The sequence below is a fragment of the Lycorma delicatula genome, chromosome 1 (assembly GCF_047948215.1).
Source record: "Lycorma delicatula isolate Av1 chromosome 1, ASM4794821v1, whole genome shotgun sequence".
Taxonomy (NCBI): Eukaryota; Metazoa; Arthropoda; class Insecta; order Hemiptera; family Fulgoridae; genus Lycorma; species Lycorma delicatula.
In genome coordinates this window covers 104042932-104065014 of record NC_134455.1, presented here as the reverse complement: position 1 = coordinate 104065014, position 22083 = coordinate 104042932, and the positions used below count along the sequence as shown (strand labels likewise).

The 22083-nt window shown below is 33.1% G+C and overlaps 1 protein-coding gene across 1 annotated transcript in view; it reads left to right on the top strand.

The window, feature by feature from the left end:
* The window catches only part of kl-2 (dynein heavy chain 2, axonemal kl-2), a 408181-nt gene that overhangs the window by 11351 nt on the left and 374747 nt on the right, over positions 1-22083 (top strand). The window contains exons 5-8 of the mRNA XM_075354141.1: positions 5529-5586; positions 11132-11708; positions 15716-15893; positions 18374-18519. Of these exons, the coding sequence (XP_075210256.1) occupies positions 5529-5586; positions 11132-11708; positions 15716-15893; positions 18374-18519 (959 nt within the window). The remainder of the gene's footprint in view (positions 1-5528; positions 5587-11131; positions 11709-15715; positions 15894-18373; positions 18520-22083) is intronic.

Below are 22083 nucleotides of genomic sequence, written 5' to 3'. Positions count from 1 at the left end.
CATTTCTTCTTCAATTAAATTTTTGCAATTTCTGGAGAAAAATTAAAAAGATGTACTCTTACTCCTACAAAAAAAAAACGAGTTTTGATTTGTCTAACATGAATTTCCTAATTCTTTTTAAATAATTGTCTTTGAGTATAGATACATTGCATTATCTCTGAACACGATCAGAAGTTAATTCGCACTGAACAAAATCTCGTTTTTAGTTTATTATAAGAATGTTAATAGCTGAATCTTATAGTATTATTGACTCTGATTTCAAAGATGTAAGTTGTTTCTTTCTATCAGGCACAGCTTTTATGTAATTAATAATTTTTGCTGTAAGAAAACAACATTTTAATGGTAGTATAACAATGTTATACATGCAATTTCTAAGCCTAAAATCTGCTTCTTTTGGATTTTTTTATCTATTTTGCTGTAGGTGCATCAATATTGAGATTCCAGCAGTAGTCAACCAACATTCATGGGTTCCATTTCCCTGGTAACATGTTTCTACGGTGGATATTTCCTGGTGAAAGCATTCTCCAGGTTTGTCACTCATAGCTTTAAGATTGGTAGGGAAAAAATCCAGATGAGAATCTAAAAAGTGGATCATTAATGACATATTAAATCTATTAAATGATGTATTAAGTGCTTTATAGTTTAAGAAACCCTGTTATAAATTCTTTGTAGTTATCTGCCTTATGATTTACAAGGAAGTTGCTTACAACCTTTTTAATAGATTTCCACATCATTCAGATTTGGAAAGATTTCCACATCATTCAGATTTGGAAAGATTTCCAGTCATTCTGTCTTCAAATTCAATATCATCCATTAGTTTTCTTGGAACGGAACGGAACACAAGTATAACAGGAGTTTATTATCTTCCTACTAGTCGCAGTGCCTGGAAAATGTCCCTTGCTGCAGTGTCTTTCATTTATCGGGTGGATCATTATTTAGTGGTGATAGATTTTATATGTCTTATTTGTGGACCGAGATGGTATTTGTATTCCAGTCCTTTAGACCAATGAAAAATAATTGACTGGGGCTGATCATGGGAGACTATGCGTATATGAGCTTCGTACTCCCAGAGTGATTTCCCTGGAAAAGGCAGCCCATGCTGCCTTTTCCAGGCCTAGAAGAAAAAGAGAAAGAGAGAAGAGGCCAGTGGCCTCTTCTCTCTTTCTTCAGGTGGTTGCTGGGCTTTTCTTCCATGATTTTACTGTCCGCCAGTTGGTCTTCTTCTTCTTCTTGATTAGAAAGAAGGATGGTTGGGTGTCTTACAATTTTGTATCAAAAAATTCATGAGTGTTGGGGGGGGGGGGAAATTATAGTTTTCTTATTTACAGTCCAACAACTATACCTTCCATCTCTTATTCCCCAAATTGTTTTTTTAGAAAGTGAATTCCAGTTCATCATGATCCATTGCTTTAGCAAAATTTTTCATTAAACCTAGCTTAAATTGTAGTAGCAGAAGGTAAACCTTTTCAGGTTATATCTAGTGCTGAATTGCCAACATTCTTCTCTCAGTCACTTTTTATTTATGGTCACTCTTTTTTTAACATAATGATTATTTCTATCTTTGCTATCACACTCACACAAGAAGCAACAAAATTTAGTAAAATTAGTTTTAAACCAAGTAATAGTGCTCTCAATTACAGGTCACAAATGTTTCTCTCACTGAATCATATCCAACAAAAGTTTTCATGTTTTCATATGACTCCTTCATGTGAGCTACATGAGCTTAAGGGATTGTTAGGATTTTATTTCCAACATGAAGAAGGATTACTTTCAAACTACACTTTGAGGAGTCTATAAAAGATGCCATTCATCAGGATGGTGCATATGTCCCAAAGCTTCTAGTACAAATTTCACATCATTACAGTAGAAGAAGAAACATTCAGATTCATACTGCCTATAATTGAAAGAATTTTATTAATATTGTGTTGTAAAAGATTCAATTCTTTCAGTCATTATGTGAAAATATCTGTTTGATTCTTGGATAAATTTAGGTCACAAATAAGATCATTTAAATCTGATAATTAACTATGGTAATTGTTATTAATTAAGTGTGGTTCAGTATTTCTACTTTCTAAAAACTCCAGATCTCTCCTTTGTTCATTACCTAATAAATCTGCACAACCTTCAACATCAGCAGTTCCATCTCTTCTAATTCCCATGTTTTTTGTGATGCTGGAATTGGAAACTGGACTGAGGGAATGGTCTTATAGCAGAGGAAATGTCAGGACTAACAGTTAAATCAGTGCTAAAAACAAAAAAAATCAGTTAAATTAGCTGCTATCACTTTTATCAATGTTAAGAGTATCAGTTAGCTGTTATCCTTGATATTTTCATTACACAAAAATAGCAGTCTTATGAAGTAGTCCTTTGGTTCTCTCTAAACCATTGGAATTGCAAATGTCATATGATGAGAGCCATTCAACCAAACAGTCAACAGTGTTACACATGAATTGCAGAAAATTTGTGGAGCCCAGGATCTGTCTTGATTACCTAACCAAAATATAATTAAGCAAAATATAATTCATTATACACAACCATTATATTTAACAAACATATTCATTTTATTTAACCAAAATATAATTAATGTAATTTTTTTATCAGATAAGTTAACAGATATTTTTCCTCTGAGATTTTAATGTTTCCTCACCTTAAATGTAGTAGAAACTGCCTGGATGATTAATGCAACTGCATGGCATTTTTATTAAAAAGTTCACTGCAAAATACTAAACCTGTATTAAAAAAAATTAAACACTTTATACACCCAGTAGTGTAGTATATTCACTGACTTAACAGGGAAAAATAAAATTGCAGATTGAACAGAAAGGAGCTACATCACTATATGTAGCTGTACTAGATACAAGAGCTCGCGCTTGATTCATGTTGTTGAGTTTTTTTTAGCCATCATCATACATTGTGTAATGTTTACAGTATTACATCCAACACTGAATCACCCAAACAAAATTCATATTTGCTGCGCAATTTTTGATTAATACCATGTGACTAATGCATGACATAATTACATTTAGAAAAAAATATGACATGAATTATTTTGTTTAATTACTGTGTAAATAATAATACTTATTTTTCATTCAAATAAATATATTTTATTTTGCAATTTTAACTGCTCCAGCATAATGAAGTAAATAAATAAATAAATAATATATTGTATTTCCATTGTTCATACACATATACATGGAAAATAGGAAGGGCAATTACAAAAAATATGAAGCCAGTAGAAAAATTGTGACTTTAATTTGGAATCGGTGCCTAAAAGTTGATAACATTTTGCAAATATTAGTTGTGTAACAAAATCATTGTTGACCACTGTAATTAGTTAGTAATAAGATACTCCACAGACAACTAACTCTCTGTATCGTTACAATCTACATCAGTGAGGATGTTTTATTATGGGTATTCTTAAAATATAATAAAATTTAATCTCTCTATTTAGTTAGATGGTTGGTAAGGTATGATTTCCTATTCAAAGAAAGAAATAAAGCTAATTGAAACTGGGAGATGTAAGCAATTACAAATCAGGAATTAAACTAAATGCTTTACAAAGATTGTAAAAAATTAAAACAACTGCAAATAATAAAAACAACCAACTATTGACCTTTATGAAATTGTAAAATTTAATTCCTATTCTTTGTAAACGGTACTTTTTCATCCTTCTTTGTTATTTGAATAATAAAACTGTAACATTACCTTCTGTTTAAAGTACGACCTAATAAGTCGTACTTTAGGGATTGCATCTTCAGTGTAATCCCTAAATAACTGCATCTTCAGTCATTTGACTGGTTTGATGCAGCTCTCATTTCATTTCGGTATACCCCCTACATCCTACATCCCTAACAATTTGTTTTACATATTCCAAACGTGGCCTGCCTACACAATTTTTTCCTTCTACCTGTCCTTCCAATATTAAAGCGACTATTCCAAGATGTCTTAGTATGTGGCCTATAAGTCTGTCTCTTCTTTTAACTATATTTTTCCAAATGCTTCTTTCTTCATCTATTTGCCGCAATACCTTTCATTTGTCACTTTATCCACCCATCTGATTTTTAACATTCTTCTATAGCACCATATTTCAAAAGCTTCTAATCTTTTCTTCTCAGATACTCCGATTGTCCAAGTTTCACTTCCATATAAAGCGACACTCCAAACATATACTTTCAAAAGTTTCAGTTATAAGTCTAAATGAAAAATGAAAGCCTTCATTTCAAAACAACTGATACATATTTAGATCCATGTTAATACATTTTTACATGAACTTGCTGATAGTTTTAATTGTACAATTTGTTTTCAATTGTCCAGTAACTCAAAACATTTTTGATTGTTCTAACTAAGAGAAAAAATTCTACTACCGTAATCACCATTTGCAATGAATCTATTGGTCAACAGTACAGATCTGCTGTTTTATAAATTTGAGAGTAGAGAAGATGAAATCTCAGAATTATTTCTCTAAACTGATTTATTTTCAGTTTAGCATTAGAATATTGTATTTAAATAAATGAAGTAATTTTGTTTACTATATTAAAACAATATTAGAACTAAGTGTTTTGAAATTTTAAAATATAAAATGTTCATTACTTATTTCATTAAGAATGTCAAACTGAACATACAACAAATTTATTTAAAATGACCACTCGATTATTGAGATTTTTATATCTTATTTGTGGTGGAGTCTAATAACATCTTTGCCTTTCATCTGGAGGTCCCAGGTTTGAATCCCAGTCAGCCATGGCATTTTTTCATGTGCAAAAAATCCCATTTCCATATCCCACACATAAGCTTCAAGCTTATGTGACATATCATTAAGAAAAAAAGAAAAAAAAGAAGCTATTTCACATTAATAAAAATCTTTTTTCTTTTATTTATGTAAATAAGAGAACTGAAAAATTGGGTACTCTTTTATATACGTACAAACAATGGATATTTTTAGAAATGAAAATTACATTAGTTATTTATATGCTAAAGCTGTTATTATTTTTTTTTTCAAGTAAGAATTTGGTTTTCATGTTGTAAAAAATTTTTTTAGAAAATACACATTGTTGTTTGCCTGAAAGATAATATTACTGAAAGAGGTGATTGGAAAAAATCAACTGCATTGTTGATTTTCAAAAAGTAATAAAAAGAAGTTAATTTTTGAAGAGAAGAGAAACTAAAATATTTGTTTGCAGATTAATATGGGAAGCTTGGCTTGTTCTTGTATTTTTATTCTATTCTTAGCTTATTAACAAACAATAAAGTCATATTATGTGCCTCTGATATGCTGCACTAGAGTTGTGTAACAACATAGAATAAGCGTTTCTTCACAACATTAATTGTGTAAATAATTTACTATTTCGTAACAAGAAAGATGAGGCAAATAATTAGGATCTGTAGTATACATAAAACTGCAGTTTAACCAGACCTATTTGAATTTACTTGTATTTCATTGTTGCCATTGAATTTTTTTTAATATCAAATGTATTTTCCTTTTTCATACCTGTATATTGTTCTAATTAAGGTATTATTTATTATTACAGGATGCATTGACTGAAGCACAGTCTAATATTTGTTTTCTTCAGATATTAGAAGAGCCAAGTAAGGAAATTAATGAGTGCAAATCTCCATCTGAAATTCTCCCATTGCTACCAAACTTATTGTTCCTTATTAAGTTAATTTTGGAGAGTTCACCGCATTATAATTCTTTGTTAGTATTATAGTAAATAAGATTATTTCCATTCTATGTATAAAATTTGACAAACTTCATTCTGTTTTACTTTTCTGTATATGCAATTTTCCTGTACTTTTCAACACTTAATCAGGAAAATTATGTTAATAGTTGAATGATCTATTGATATAGCATCTGATGGGTGTAGTATAAGTATCTGAAGTGGTATCTTATCTGTAGTTGCTGTTTCTACTATCTTCTATGATGATTTAACCTTTTCAGTATTGCCATTAAGTAAAACGTAATATAGGTTCTCAGGGCTACTTTTTGAAAACACAAAAATCCATCTCAGCATATAATAAATTATTATAAACAGCAGCTGTGTTAGACATAGAAATAAAACTAGAGCACAGTTGCATTTGATTGCAAATGGTTGTTTATGAAATAATTGAGACTCGTTAAGTGCTCATAACAATATGGTTTTCTTCATAATATTTTTTGATATTAAATTTAACATATCAATAGCAGAAATAATTCATTTTAAAATTGAATAGAATTTAATACATGATATCGCAAAAATGTATTCAAATAGTATGATATAATTGTGATAGTATCACAATTCTAGTAGTGCTAATATGATGATAATGTTCCACCAGCATAATTTAAAAATGACTGTGTGTGACAGTAGACTATAAGAGTATCATTAACTGTTGTGCATAAACGGAGTGTTCAACTTAAAAGAGGCCCCATCACTCAGTAGTTTATACTAAATGCATATTTTTGTTAAAATCCATATATTGGTTTGAGATGAACAAATTAATGTAAAAGATGTTGGTACCACTGGAACTTGAGTGGGGAGGCTTGTTTATTGCCTGCACATTTGAGTATTGCCAATCTGTGTTGAGCAATGGCTTTTGAAGAAGGTTGCATAATTGTGTGTTGTTTGTTAAAATGGGATTAACTGTTGAAGAATGTGTATTTGTAATGGAAACTTACTTAGAGATGAAATATCATGTTGCATTATCATGTTAATAGTCAAAACTATCTGATCTGAGGTACTGAAAACTCACACATTTTCTTTTAATGTCTCCTTCACCTACAGAAGATCATGTGCATATCATGTGCAGTTTCAAAGCAACAAATAAAAATAGTAGGACCCTTGTTTCTTGAAAAAAACAATGTAATATATATATAAACATGTAATACATATATAAACAAAATCACCTACAAATACAACAGAATTCAAGCTTACTATAAACTTACACTTTATATAAAAACCTTTATGAATAGCATGGATTTATCACTAGATATAAAATGTTCCATTAGGTAATTCATTAGTACTATATTAAAAAGTAACTGATAAATTATATTGTTAGTAGCAATGTTAAACAGGTTTCTTATGATATAATATGTATTCAAATACAACAATTGAAGATATTATGTGAGGATCGTCAAATATAAAGGGAATTCCTTTGTAGCAACTGAATATTTGTTAGTATATGAAGTATGTGGGCACGTCTATTCTAACTGTATGTAATTGTGTGTACCCTGTGCAATTACTCTGTTAGTCCTTAACAGAATGAGCAAGTAACCAGAACCTAGTTTTATTGATCATAATATTATTATTATTAACTTTGTCAAAAACACAAGTGGTTCCATGACATAAATTGTACTCCGGTGGTCATACCAATTTACAATGACTAAAGAATAATAATAACTTCTGCAAACTACTGCAAGCAAGCAAAGCATGATTAAAGCAACACTATTCCAAAAGATGTGGTATTCTGAATGTGTTGCTTCTTTTTCAAAACTACACACCATACCACAGCAACAGCTCAAGAAAAATTGCAGCAACTCCATTTGGTCACTGTTCTACATCCCCTTTATCATCCTTATGTCATCAAGTGACTGTCATTTGTTTGGACTGATAAAGGAAATGTTATAAGAACAAAGAGATGCAAGAATTTGGTGATTTTACACAATTGGTTTCATATATGCCCCAATAATTTTTTTAATGAAAATTGGAATCAGAAAACCACCAATCTGCTGGAAAAGTATACAGTTGAAAAATGAAAATATTTTGCTATATGATGTAAAAGTGTTTTGTAAATAACTCTATTTGATATAAATATAATAAATAAAAGAACAATGAATAACTTATTTATAATTGTAACAGATGTAAACAAAATTACTTGAAATATAATGAATTATTTTATCTACAGTATTTAGGCTTGCCAATGTTCAAACCATTATATTGGATGCTATGTCTGACATTTTTAAACAAAATTTAGAAAATTATGTAAAGTATAATGTTACCCATACATATAAAATTTATTTTATACAGCCAAAAATTGGCTTATTTTGTTGGCCCTTTTAATACATGTTTATTTGCTCACTTATTGTCAAAGAGAATCGGCCCAATTATATTAATTTTTCAGAATCTTAATGTGAAAAAGGCCTGGGTTTGATGGAATCAAACAAAAAAAAATAACTAAAAACCAAATTAATAACCAAAAATAAAAAAGTAATAATAATGAAAATAGTGTCTGTGTGTAAATTGATTCTCATGCTTCTGTCATTTTTAAAATATTAATTATTTAACTATATTTTTTTTTTTATTATCACATGGTTGCAGTCCTGCCTGTGATTTGCTCATTAATTTAATTAGAACAATGACTACCAAATTAGGATGTGGCTGTTAAACAGGGTATGTTGGCTTTTGTCAAATATGTTTCATTGAAATCTATTGTTTTTATTTTATATAAATAGATCCAAAGCCATGGCGTTGTATTCAGGACTGAGTAACTTGATAATTCTACAGTGTACAAAGTTCATAGATTTGTCTATGGTGTTTGAAGGAAAGTCTCAGGCAGCTAAGAGGGTGTTCAGTGATTGTATAAGGTGCTGTTCCAATTACAAAAATATATACACAAAGGTATGCACTATTATTATAAAAAATTTAATACCTTGTACATATAATTTCATTCAAGTTACTGTACAGAATGTTTTAGTGGTTTGAAGAATATAAATTTCTTTAAAAAGAATACTAAATTAATAGATTAATATAGAATATTAATAAGAATAATTTATTTCTTTAAAAAGAAATATAAATCTTCACTCAAAGATAAGGTACATTGGAGTTTGTTGCAGATACCATAGTAAAACCTATTTGGACTTAACAATTATAATAGTTTTTTTTTTTCTACGGTTGAAAGTGAACTTTATGATGTTAAATGAACATAGGTCATTCATTCAAACAATCTGTAATAAGCAGATACATGATATAGTACTTCAACATTTAGAATGTAAATTGCAACTGATATCAGATGGTTCTCAACGGAGATTTCTGATATCCTGTACCATGAGTAGGATATGTCAGTACTACTGACATCATAGAAAGATGTCTGTTTAAAGAATTATTTGGAACAGGCTGAATAAGCCATCTTTTTTTATGTAGCCTTTTCTAAATGCTTGGGAATTATGCTTAAATTATTTGGTTGTATTTAATTAAATGAATGTTGCAACCTGAAAAACTTTCTTTGAGACTACAAACTAAGGATGTAAGTAATCCTTAACCTCCCAACCCAGTTTTCAAACATGGACTCCCTTTGGCTCAAAGACTAGAGTTTGAATATGGACGTTAAGAAAATTCTTTTATATGAATTTTTAAATGATGCTCATGAGCATCAAAATACATCATCACTCTCATTCACCAGAATTTGAGCTCTGCAGAATTTTTTGGATTCCTGCAGAATATCACTTGTGGGGTATCAATTTACTAGGAATTGGGAATTGATCCCATTTCGATTATTTAGACGCGGCTAGCTTTCATTTATTGCTGACATAATGGAGCAGAGCGGCCCGAGTGGACAGGGAATGACTGGACTTCCACCACGTAAAGATACTGACCAGAAAGGAAAAAAACGAATCAGACAATCGTCTTCAGAAGAGGAAATACACTCCAATAGTTTGAAGGAAATAACTAATAGGCTAGGTCAGGCAATGATGCGGTATAAACAGCATTTCGGCAAGGCTATGCTCACATGTATGCATGAACACGAAAGAGAGCTTAGGAGCATTTACACTGCTCTCAAGCAGCTGCAGGAAGTGACCACTGTTGTACAGACTGCTACACAAGCCACTCAAACTGAATACAAGTTTGTTCCTGTGGAACCAGACATACTGAGTCTCGATTTATCAGATGAGGAGTTGATTGAACTTCTTCCACAACGATGGAACACACGGTCAGGAGTAGAGTAAATACAGTGACCCTCCCTGTAGAAGGACAGGCTGACACATGTCAGTTTGTAGATGTTGTCAAGTCCAAGAGAGCCAAGTCTGAGGGGGAAAAAGCCGGCATGATTGCCCTGGACACATCTTCCATGATGGAAGATGCTGATGACGAGACATCTCACGTAAGAAGGTTTACAATTTTTCACGACACAACTAACGATGAGAAACAAGCTGCTAGCTGTGCTTTGAACGCAATACGCAGGGTCCTTAAAAAATCGCCGAAAGCGATCTTTATTTTGCCCAGTGGACCGTATGGCAATAGTATACGGAAAATACTGATATACCTGCATAGGACCTGTGAGGAACCTGTCTCAGTCATGGTGCCAAGGACAAACACGAGTCGTGTCGGTCGCGGTCTGCTTCCGCTTGTCGATCGACGCCGCCGGTCGAGGGAAGTAAAATCGTTGTCATTAAAGCACAAGGTAAATCCTATGCTGAGTTACTTAGAGTTATGAAGAATAAAGTATTCGAAGAAGAAGCAGGAGAAGTCCTGTCCCTAAGAAAGGGCAGGAACAATGAACTTGAAGTAAGAATTAAAGGCGAAGAAAGTGCTACCCAATTCACGTCTGTACTCCGAGAAAGGGCTGCGAAGCTTCAGGTAGACATGAGAACAAGAGGAGGCAGGCGTGCAGTTGTGCACATAAAAGATCTTGAGCCTGATGTAACTGAACGTGATATACAAGAAGCAATATTCACGATAGTTGGAGGAGCCGAGACCTTCAAGGTCTCCTCCATAAGGCAAGCTTATGGTAACACACAAAATGCCACTATACTCACCAATTATAGGGCTGCGGTGAAATTGGTGGTGAATAGAATAAAAGTGGGATGGGTGCACTGCCGTGCATACATCTGAACTGAATACGAGAGGTGTCATAGGTGCTGGTCGACTGGTCACAAGAGTATAGACTGCAGGGGACCTGATAGGACTGTGGCAGTGGCTGTGCTACAACTGTGGCAGGAAAGGACATCTCATCCACGATTACAGATAGCCGATGAAGTGTTTAGATTGCAACAGCGTATAACACCGTACTGGAGGCACGATGTGCGGACGAAGATCTGATGCCTAGATTCCTATTAACAAATGCTAACCGGAGCTTTCTTTCCCATGATTTAGTGGGGAAGATCACTGAAGAGGGGCGGAGTTGAACTTTATTGTATCCACTGAACCTAATTACAATACAGCTGCTAGACAGGATTGGTGGGCAGACACTGCCGGCGATGTTGCCGTTAAGAATGTTAGCAATAAATACGGGTGGCAACTCCATTATTGGGGTGAAGGTATGATAGCCGTAGTGTTACCGGGTATGGTTTTGATTGCTGGTTACGTTAGCCCTAATGTTGACCTGGATATTTATGAACAATACATTAATGAGCTCCAGGGAGTCGTTGTGCGGTCGCCTAGAAGAGTTGTACTTCTGGGTGACTTTAACTGTAAAACAACAGCAGCTGGTAGTAATTATACTAACAGGCGAGGTGAGATCTTCACGGATATGATGGTGATGACTGGTTTGTTTTGCCTTAACGATACTTATGAGGCTTATGAGGATCATCGCTCGGTACTAGATCTCACTCTAGTAGATAATAGATGGGATCCGACAATGTTTCAGTGGTGTGTTATGAGGGCTGAGACGGCAAGCGATCACTATGCTACACTGCTGGTGATGAAGGATACTTTGACATGTAATGTGGATATACATAGACCATTGCATCTTACTGATAGACAGGTGGATATAATTGTAGACAGAATATCAAGCAAATTGTTTGATGGGAGGACCTGCAATATCATAGGATTACACCTATAATATTGCAGGAAATAATTGTCACAGAGATGGCTAGAATACCTTTGGGCAATAAAAGACAACACCCTGTTTATTGGTGGACGGCGGAAATTGCCGATCAGCGTCGGAGGCTCCAATTCTGGCGAAGGAAAAAATGCAGAACTCGTAGAACAGGAGGATCAACTTATGAAGAGGCTATGGATATGTTTACTGAGGCAAGACGAACGCTTAACTATTTAATTAAGCGCTCTAAGCACTAAGCAAGGACGTCTTACGACTCAAATTACCAGCGGAGACTGAGATTATTGCTTATGCAGACGATTTGGCAATTCTTGTTAGTGCTAGGACCGAGTTTGAGCTCGAGAACCATGGGAATCGAATATTGGAACTGGTTCACGCCTGGCTTACTGAACAGGGTCTGATGTTATCGTTTGATAAGTGCGATTATATAATGCTTGCTGGGAAAAGAAACCTACGAGATCTCGTTTTGAGGATAGGTGACCATGAACTGAAAAGGGTTGTACAAACCAAATGTCTAGGTGTTATCATAGATAAGTCATTAAATTTCGGCCTTCATGTGATCAATAGATGTAAAGCAGCAGAAAAGACACTTAAGGCTATTCTAGTACTAATGTCTGGGCGCGACGCACCTCGCTCTTCTAAACACAGGGTTAAGGTTTCTGCCTGTACTTCTGTTTTGCTGTATGCGGCGCCGATTTGGCACCGCGTGATTTTTACAGAAAGGAACGACGCGATACTCATGAGGAGGGTGCATAGACGTGCCTTGGTGGGGGTGACGTATGGATATCGGACGTTATCCTATGAAACGGCATGTGTTTTAGCCTCGGCGATGCCAATAGAGCTTCAAATAATAGCAAGATGGCTCCGATTCCAGAGTATGAATCCTCGAGATGCTGCGGATATCGTGATGCAATCATGGCAGCGTAGATGGGATCAACATCAAGGGGTCGAGTGAACTAAAAGGCTGATTGTAGATCTTAACCAATGGGTGAACCGTAGACACGGGGAAGTCAATTTCCATATTTTGCAGATGATTTCAGGACACGGTAATTTTGAATACTACCTACACCGATTTGGGAGAAGAAATTCCCCATGCTGTATGTTTTGCGAGGATGACGACACAGCAGAACACACCATATTTGAGTGTTCGAAATGGACAATTGGTACCGGACGGGTATTCAAGATCTTAGACCAGAAAATTTAATTAGTTTTATGCTAAGTTCCGATCAAAACTGGCGAAAATTCGAAAGGTTTTCATGTCTAGTCCTAAAAGAAAAAGACGATATCGGCAGACGAGTGTTGAAACCGTAGTACAAAGTTAGTGATGAATATGGATTCCATATGAATGTATCGGATTGCTTGTAGGCGTTTCGCGATTGGTTTTTGTGGGGAATTATTAAGACCGAGACCGGGCCTCGCGGCGGGGTCCTGGAACGGCATAGTTGGGCCTGGTCCCTTGTTGTGGGGTTTGAGGCAGGCAACTGAAAAGACCGAGACCCGGTTTCTGGGGTGGGTCTGGGCGACGGCGTTGCCGGACCCTGATGGGCCGCCCCGGGGATTAGAGGCAGTTGATAATAGAAGATCCGACCGGGATAATAGAAAATAACAAAAGATTCGACCGGGGAGGCCGACCTGCCGTGTCGGAATTTTAGCCAGTGGGCGGGAAGGCCTACTTTAAGTATAAAGACTCTTCCCCGGTTTGAGAATACTTTATTGGATAACCGACCCGGGGGAGTAGGGAGAAAAAAAAGAGAAGATATTTAGATTAGAAAAACAAGTTTCTGATTAAGGATAGTGTAATAGTTGAAGAGGGGTCCATGTTTTTCATTAGTATTTTTAGAGTGGGCAGTGGCTAAGCAGTAGAATCAGAGCATGTAGGATTGAATTTTATAATTTTGATTATGAAAATGAAAGGTGCTCCACTTTGTATGATTATGAAAGAAATCAGATTGTACCTATTTTAGAGAGTACTCTCTCTTATAGAATACTGTTGAAGAAAGTCAGTGCCCTGGAGACAGAAATGTTACTTAATTACCTGAAACACATTTATACAGAAAGGGGTTAATAAATGAATTTATTCTTTAATTTATAGCTAAGCTTCATACATAGCTGTTGTTTGCATTAAATGAAATTTTCTTTACCATTTTACAAATAATATTTTTTTTTTATTTGAGTAAATATCTTTATGTGTGATATTAATCTTTATTTAGGGTTTTTTAGGTAGTTGGGAACCCGGCTGACAAAAATTAGTCATAAGAGGGCCATCTGGAAATTTCTTAAGTCTGACAAAGAAAATACAAGATTTTTCAAAGATTTTGTTTTATTTTTATTTTTTTATCTTCCAGTTCAATAAATTTACACCAATATTTCCAACATTTTTAGCAGCCTCAGTATAACATGATTTCTCAAACTTTTGTCTCAGCACTGACTAACCATTTGAAGTGAATCTTTGAAGTGAACCTAGCCATTTCTTAAGTTTGGGGAAGAGGAAGTGATCACTGGCAGCCAAATCTGATGAATACAGCACATATAGAAACATTTTGAAGCAAGTATCATGTTGTTTTGCTGTAAGAACCCAAGATGTATGTACAGGCACATTATCATGATGAAAGAGCACTTCTTTTTTGGCCAGATGTGGATGTTTAGCCTGAATTGCACCCTTAAGTTACTCTAGTAATCAAGCATAATACTCAGTCTCTGGTGATGGACCTGCCTTTTTTTCAGTAGTATAAGAGCACCGTACCCAAAAAACTAGCCATGACTTTTCATACATATGGAACCATTTTTGTTTCTTTAGTCCACTTTTACCTGCTCTTACTCTCTGTTTGGTCTCTGGCATGTAATGATGAATGCATGATTCATCTAATTTTACCCAACATTGAAGAAATTTAGTGGATCTGCATTTAAATAAGTCATATGTGTGCAATGGAATTCATTTTTGATTGATTAACAATGCCACACCCATTAAGTGGCAAGCTTTATCATACCAAAAACATCATGTAAAATCTAGAGGACATGGTCTATCGAGACATTTATGATGTCAGGAAGCTTACATACCTTCAGTCATTTAGTATGGTATTGTGACTATTTAGTTGGTCATAGCAGTTTTTGAGCATCATCTTGAATGGTCGTATCATTCATCATTCTGAATGGATGTACGAACTTGTTTAAATTCAGCAGCACACTATTTACTGTCAAAAACAAACATTTAAACTGGAATTTAACTTTTTTGGTATATCTGTCAGGGTTAATCAATAAAATATTTAGTAACAGCTCTAAGTTTAACACTCAGAGTACCAAGCTTGGGTCCAAATGAACCCAGAAGTCACAATTTATTTTATTTTTTAATTATTCATTTTTTAAAATTGTTAACCTTTTAGGTATTTCACAATTGAACATTTAAGAACAGGATTTCATCACTACTGGCAAAAAGTATGTTATATTTTCTGTAAAAAAATAGTTTGAAGAGAAAGATTACTTACTTAGATCCCGAAGGACCCAGGCCAGAAACCTAAGAAACAGATACAGTTGCCCTACCTGCTTCAGCAAAAAGTTAACTCTTTATTCTGTATCAATTATAATAATCTACTACTAACTTTTTTTTGTTTAACCTTCGGCACCACCATTGCTTCAGAGGATGAGATGTATAATTTGCAGCGTGTGTGAAAATGCCATTCCTGACCGGGATTTGAACTCGGGACCTTTGAATGAAAGGGCGAGATGCTAGCATTCTTGCCACGAAGGCTGGCAACCTACTACTAACTTAGGTAACTAAAACCTAACCTGGGGAACGTAGGTTCCTCCAAGATAATAAGTAAGTAAATTTGTTTTTACGTTATGAAATTACCTAACTTTGTTTGTTTGTTTTTAAGTAATGAGAATTTCTAGTGTGAATAATACCTAATCTAAGAAGAGTGAAAATGAAAATATTTCAAAATATACAAAATGTGTTATGTGAATTTGAAAGACAAGAAGCTGAAGAACCTTTGGTTAGTGATCGATATTCTGACGGTATTAGTATTTTTAGTGATGGTTACTGTGAGATTGTAGAAAGAGCTGATGCTGAAATAAGTAACGCAGAATATGAGAGTGAAAATGATGATGAACAGAAATTACAGAGCAGAGATGTTATAGAAGAGAATCGTGTATGGAGATATATATGATCCAAACCAAGTAAAACTCATTCAGGAAATATAATCAGTTGATTATGGTGTGAATTACAAATCCAAAAATGTACAGACCATACTCGATTGTTTTTCATTATTTCTCACCGATGATATAATAGAAATTATTGTGAAGTGTACAAATCAAAAACCACGCAAAAATTTCCAAGAATGCACTAGAACAAGTAAAAAATTTGGAAAAACACTGACTCCTGTTAAATAAAAGCATTTCTTGTGCTGTTGCTTCTGACTGGTAGATTTCACGAAACTTCCCATCCTTTGAAGAGTCTTTGGAGCACAAATCCCTCATTTAGTAGATGCATTTTTCAGCTACTATGAGTCCTTCACGATTTAGACAGTTACTAACATTCCTTCGCTTTTTACAATTTAGAAACCAGAGCAGAGAGAAGACTGGTATATCAATTTATACCGTCAATTAGAGAAGTGAATGATATTTTCGTTAGAACTGTAGGGAGTGTTATGAACCATCTGATGTTTGTACTGTGGATGAACAACTTGTTGACTTTCATGGACGTTGCTCATTCAGAGTATTTATGCTCAAGAAGCTGCAAAAATATGGTATAAAAATATGGACATTGGCAGATGCCAAAACGTTTTATTGTGCTAACTTTGATATTTATATTGGAAAAACTGGTGATTGTCCAGAAAAAAAACAAGCCCAATAACAAGCCTAGTAAAGCGCTTAGGTGAAGGGTGGAAAGGTTCAGGAAGAAATATCACTACGGACAACTGTTTTACAGACATATCTTTGGCTGAAGAACTTTTGAAGGATAAATTGATATTTGTTGGCACTATGAGGCAAAACGAAAGAATTTACCAAAATACTTTTGAAATTAAAGATCGAGCAGTATATTCCTTAGTTTTTTATTCACAAAAAAATTAACATTAACATCATACATACCAAAATGAAATAAATGCGTAATTCTTCTGTCCAGTTTACACAGTGAGCATACCATTTCAGATTCATCAAAGAATTTTAAACCAGAAATAAATTTATATTATAATAAATTCAAAATTGATGTAGTCATTCTTGACAAAATAATTTGAGAATATTCTTGTAAGAGGAAAACAAGTCGATGGCTAATGAGAATTTTTATAATTTTTTAGAAGTAGCTAACGAAGTTTTTTAGAAGTATAACGCGTATGTTTTGTGGTGTACTAAACAACGTAGCAATTCGGAAGTGATTCAATATTGTTCGAAGTACCTTGAAGATTTAAAAATTAAACTATTAGAAGCAGCAATAGAGAGAAGTGTCCAAGAAATTGAAAATACTGGAGGCAAAAATGACAGAAAACATATAATTCGAATGATTGAAATGACAAGAAGAGAAATAACAAAAGCACCAATCCAACAGCCAACACCTGATGCAATCAATCAGGGAAGAGAAAAAGAGGCAGATGGTATCTATGCAGGTAAAGTGACAATAAACATAGAGAAAATGTGATGAATAAGAAAAATAAACACGCAAACTACATTCTTTTAAAAAATGCCAAATAGTGTGTGATAAATGTGTAGAAACGAAAGAAGACTCTTGATTTTGAATATCAACAAATCTAATTAAAATAAAAAGTGTCTGTAAATATCTGATTTTAATTGCATAAATATTAAATAAATAAAATTTTGTACTTTGTTTTACCATAATTTTCTTTTTTTTTACTTGCTTACCTGACAATTCAACATGGGTCGCTTCGGACCCAGGTCAGTATTTCAAGTTATTCATTGTAGGTTGGTACTCAGAGTGTTAACTATACATTTTTCAGAAAATGTCAAAATTTGTTACTTTGCTGTACTCAATCGCCAAAACTAAGCAACTAAATGCACACCTATGAAACTTTGCAGCATCCCATCTGAAGGTATCTAAAACTATTCTTTGTGTGATGCAGATTCTAACAGAGTGTGTAAAACTGTAAAAGATTTGAAACAAGTTGGCAGTAAGTCTCTTCTTATTGGTGTGAAATCACACAATATCATGCATGATTTCAAAAGTTAACAATAAAGATGAGCTCAATCTTGTATCCCACTGATAAAAATTGTACTGTCAGCAGTAATTAAAAACTATAACATTTCCTAAGAAATTTCAGCATATGTGCTGAAAATGTTTGTTATGTGTAACAAATCAAGTGTGAATTTCCATCTGTCACATATCTATTTTTTGTCTTTTAGTAAGTGAAAGTTTCTGATTTACTGTTCGTAGTTTGATGAAAATTTCTCACAAATTGATCCTTATCTTCTGTTGGCTATGTATTTGTTTTATTTCTGTATGCATATTAATGGAGGATATTCTGAGAACTGTGTAGTTAAATCTTGTTCAATTTTGTATCCAAGAAGCTTGTATTTAGTAAGTTTACAATAATAGAATATTTTATAATTCTAATATATAAAAACACTAATGTGCATAAAAAAGGGCTTTTATTTAGTACATTGTTATTTTCTGTTTTAGTCTGTGCAGGTTTACAGAAAATATCACAAAGAAGTTTGTGTTATTGATGATGAAAGTCAGGCATTAATTTTTAACCAAGTTGACACATTCATGGAAAGATGTAGGGATGTTGTTGAAATTTGTGACTGCATGGTTACATTTGCTAGGTAGTAAATTTTTTTTTTTTATTTGCATTACGTTGTGATATATTTTCTGTTTAGTAAACATTACATTGTGTATTACATTAACATTGTACAGGCTGATATTTAAGAATGGAAACCTTTATACTGCATATCTGAGAGCTATTTGGAGGCAGAAAGAAATGGGGTTCTGTAGTTCAAAAAAAAAACTGCATTATGGTGGGTTTTTAATTCTTGTGCGCCATCTTAGATCCACCATATTGAATCATACTTATTTTTTTTTAAATAGGAAGGTGGACATATGACAGATTTTGATTTAAAATTTTACAAGAAAAACAATGGTGAACTGCTCTGGATGAAAACTTTTATTGCATTTTACATTCATAATGCATACAATAATGAACTTTAAACAGTGCCATAATATTAACTAATAATTAACAACACAAGAACAAATTAAATAACTATATCAACTGACATTATTTTCTAAATAAAAATTAACTTCCAGCGTTAATATCAGCTGATATTTGGTACTTATCATAAATGAAACAAATCAGCTGGAAACACTAGAAATTTAGTTGAGTAAATCAGCAGATAATTTACAACATCGCAGTTTGTATTACGTTGAAACAAATCAACTTATCATTTTACATTTTTACTTCAACATACTTGTAATGGTAAAATTTTATAGTATTAGTAAAAATTTAGTTGTAGGCCTAGTGGTTCAAATTGTTTTTTTGGTGAAAGTTTTGTTATTCGTCTCCTTGTTAATTTATTTAATTTTATTAAATATTAAATCTTCAGATAAGAAACCTTCTTTAAGTGAAACTGAAAGAATAACTGATGATATACAGTTACAGCAACAGAGCTCAGCCTTTGCAAGAGGTATGTGATTCATTTAATAATAGATTTTCAAACAGAAAACCCATAAGTAGATTGATTGTGATCAAGACAGTACAGCAGTTTGAACTGGTACTGTAAAGAATTGTCCTTGCAACTAGTAGATCAAGAATAGTTACAACTGATGCAAAGTCGTTGGATGTTCGCAGACTTTGTTGAAGACCCACATTTTTCAATTCAGAAAGCTGTTGTCCAACATGACATCAGTTATTTTTCACTTCAAACAATTTTTTAAATAAATAAATTTCACCCTTATAAGCTACACCTGGTGCAAGAACTTTGGGAAGATGATTTTGACAGCCGAGTTAAGTATTGTAATACAATGCAAAAACTAGACAGATGCAAATTTTTCTAATTCAATAATACTTACTGATGAAGAGACATTTATATTAAATGGCCATGTGAATAAGCAAATATGATGTTGAAAGCTCATACACATCACCCTCAGAAAGTGAACATTTGGGTGGGAATTGTTGGTCTTTGTATTGAAGAAACTTTTATTTTAGATGACAATCTTACAGAAGATGCTTACTGCGCTAGCTGAGAGGATTTTACCAAATATCCAGGAAAATGTTGGACAAGAATTAAATGAAATATGGTTTCAGTAAGATGTGGCACCATTTCATTATTATCTCAGTTCACAGCCAATTTTAAATGAACAATTTCCAAATTGCTGGATGGGTGTAAAGGAGCCGTAAAATAGACTGACAGGTAGGTTTCCATACCTGTCTACTCTGGATTTTTTTTTGGGGGTACCTGAAACATAATTTTTGCAAAACAAAACTTGCAGACATTTACAAATTGAAAAGAAGAATAATTGACAAATCTGCTCCTCATGTACCACCAGACATGGTAAGTTATAAATTGATAATACTTGGGATTAGCACATGCGAGTCTGTAGAGAGTAAGCATTTTGAACATTTATTGTAAAATGATATGCTTTAATTTTTTTTTAATTTTAAAATAAATATTGAAGTATTTAATGTAAATAATGTTAGTTGCTTGTAGCTGTTTTAATATGTTGTTGATTTGTTAATTATTAGTCATTGTTTATTATTATCAATATTATAGCACTGTTTAAAGTTTGTTATTGTATGCATTATAAATGTAAAATGCAGTAAAAGTTTTCATTTAGAACGTCTTACCTCATTTTATGGTTAATGTAATTTTTCCATCATTGCAACTTTTGAATGATTATAACTCAATAACAACAGCATTAACAGAAAAACAGGGTTTCACCATTGTTTTCCTTGTAAAAGATTAAATCGAAATCATGTGTCATATGTCCACCTACCTATTTAAAAAAATTCAAGTTTGATTTAATATGGCAGTCCAAGATGGCCAACAAAACTTAAAAACCCATCTTAATGCAGTTTTTTTTTAACTATGTTGAATCCATTTCTTTTTGCCTCCAAATATCTCTCAGATATCCAACGTAAATCTATTTCCATACTTAAAATTACCCAGTATAATACAATACGTTGTATACTACACTGGGTTGCTAAAAAATAACTTACACACTGTTCTAACTTTTTTTATAATTGAGATAACTGGATGCAGTTTTTAGCATGCTTCCTTGTACTGTGGGGCTACATTAATGGACATATATTTCACTCTTTTTGATTTTTGGGTGGCGTGGGGTAGGGGCAACTCAAAAATTTTGAATGGACCAATGGTCATTTGATATATCATTTAAAGAGCTCGATGAGGTAAGAAAAACAATTAAAACTGAAACTGTATTCTGATCGCCCAATCCAAAATGGCGGCCACCAATTTGTTTGTTTCACACAGTTGTATGCTCTCCTTTATTTTTTTTGTTATTTGAGGCATCCTGATTTTCTCTTTGTAAATCCTCTCTGATAAAAGAGGCTAACTCATTAAGTTCCTATTTAGGATATTTGACCTTAAGGGGCAGCAGGAGGGCAGGGGCAGCTCAAAAATTTAAAAATGGGACATATGGTCCTGTTTGCAATGGTGATACCTTGATTTAAAAGTATTTATCGTATTTTAAAAGCCAGGCTTTTTATCATCTGAAATGCTACCAGTGCATTGAAATTTTTTTATTAAATTTATAACTACGATCCTGGAAATTGTGTGACTGGGATGCCATGCATTAAATGCATTACCTGTTCCTTTGTATGTGTTTATTTCTTTGAATGAAATTCTACTCTTTCTTGAACTGGAAAAGACATTCTCTTTTACCCAAATGTTTTTTTATCATAGATTATGTCTTTTATGGTAAAAAAACAAAAGAAAAACAGGTTTGTAAATCAGATTAAACTTTTTTATTCTAAATTAAGTTGTTTTTTTTTTTAAATTTTGATTTCTTTCATTTTTTTTTATTTTTTGACTTTCATAATTTAAACATTTTAATCTTGCTAATATAAAAAAACACAAAACTTCATTCAAAAGTAACACTAATGCAGTTACATTTCAACATCTGTTAGCTACTTATTACAAAATCAACAATGAATATAAATTTTGAAAGAAGTAGCTTAACTTTCTTTAATTCTTGATCAGCTGTTAACATTGTCAAGATATGAAATCAAAATTACTTCCTTATGTTTTTATGGAGCAAAATTTTAATGTGAAAAAATGAGTTAATTACTTATTATTTAATTATTTGACAAATTAAAATAATCACATTTGTGTGGTCGCCATTCTGGCTTAAATGGTCAGAATTTAATTTTGTTG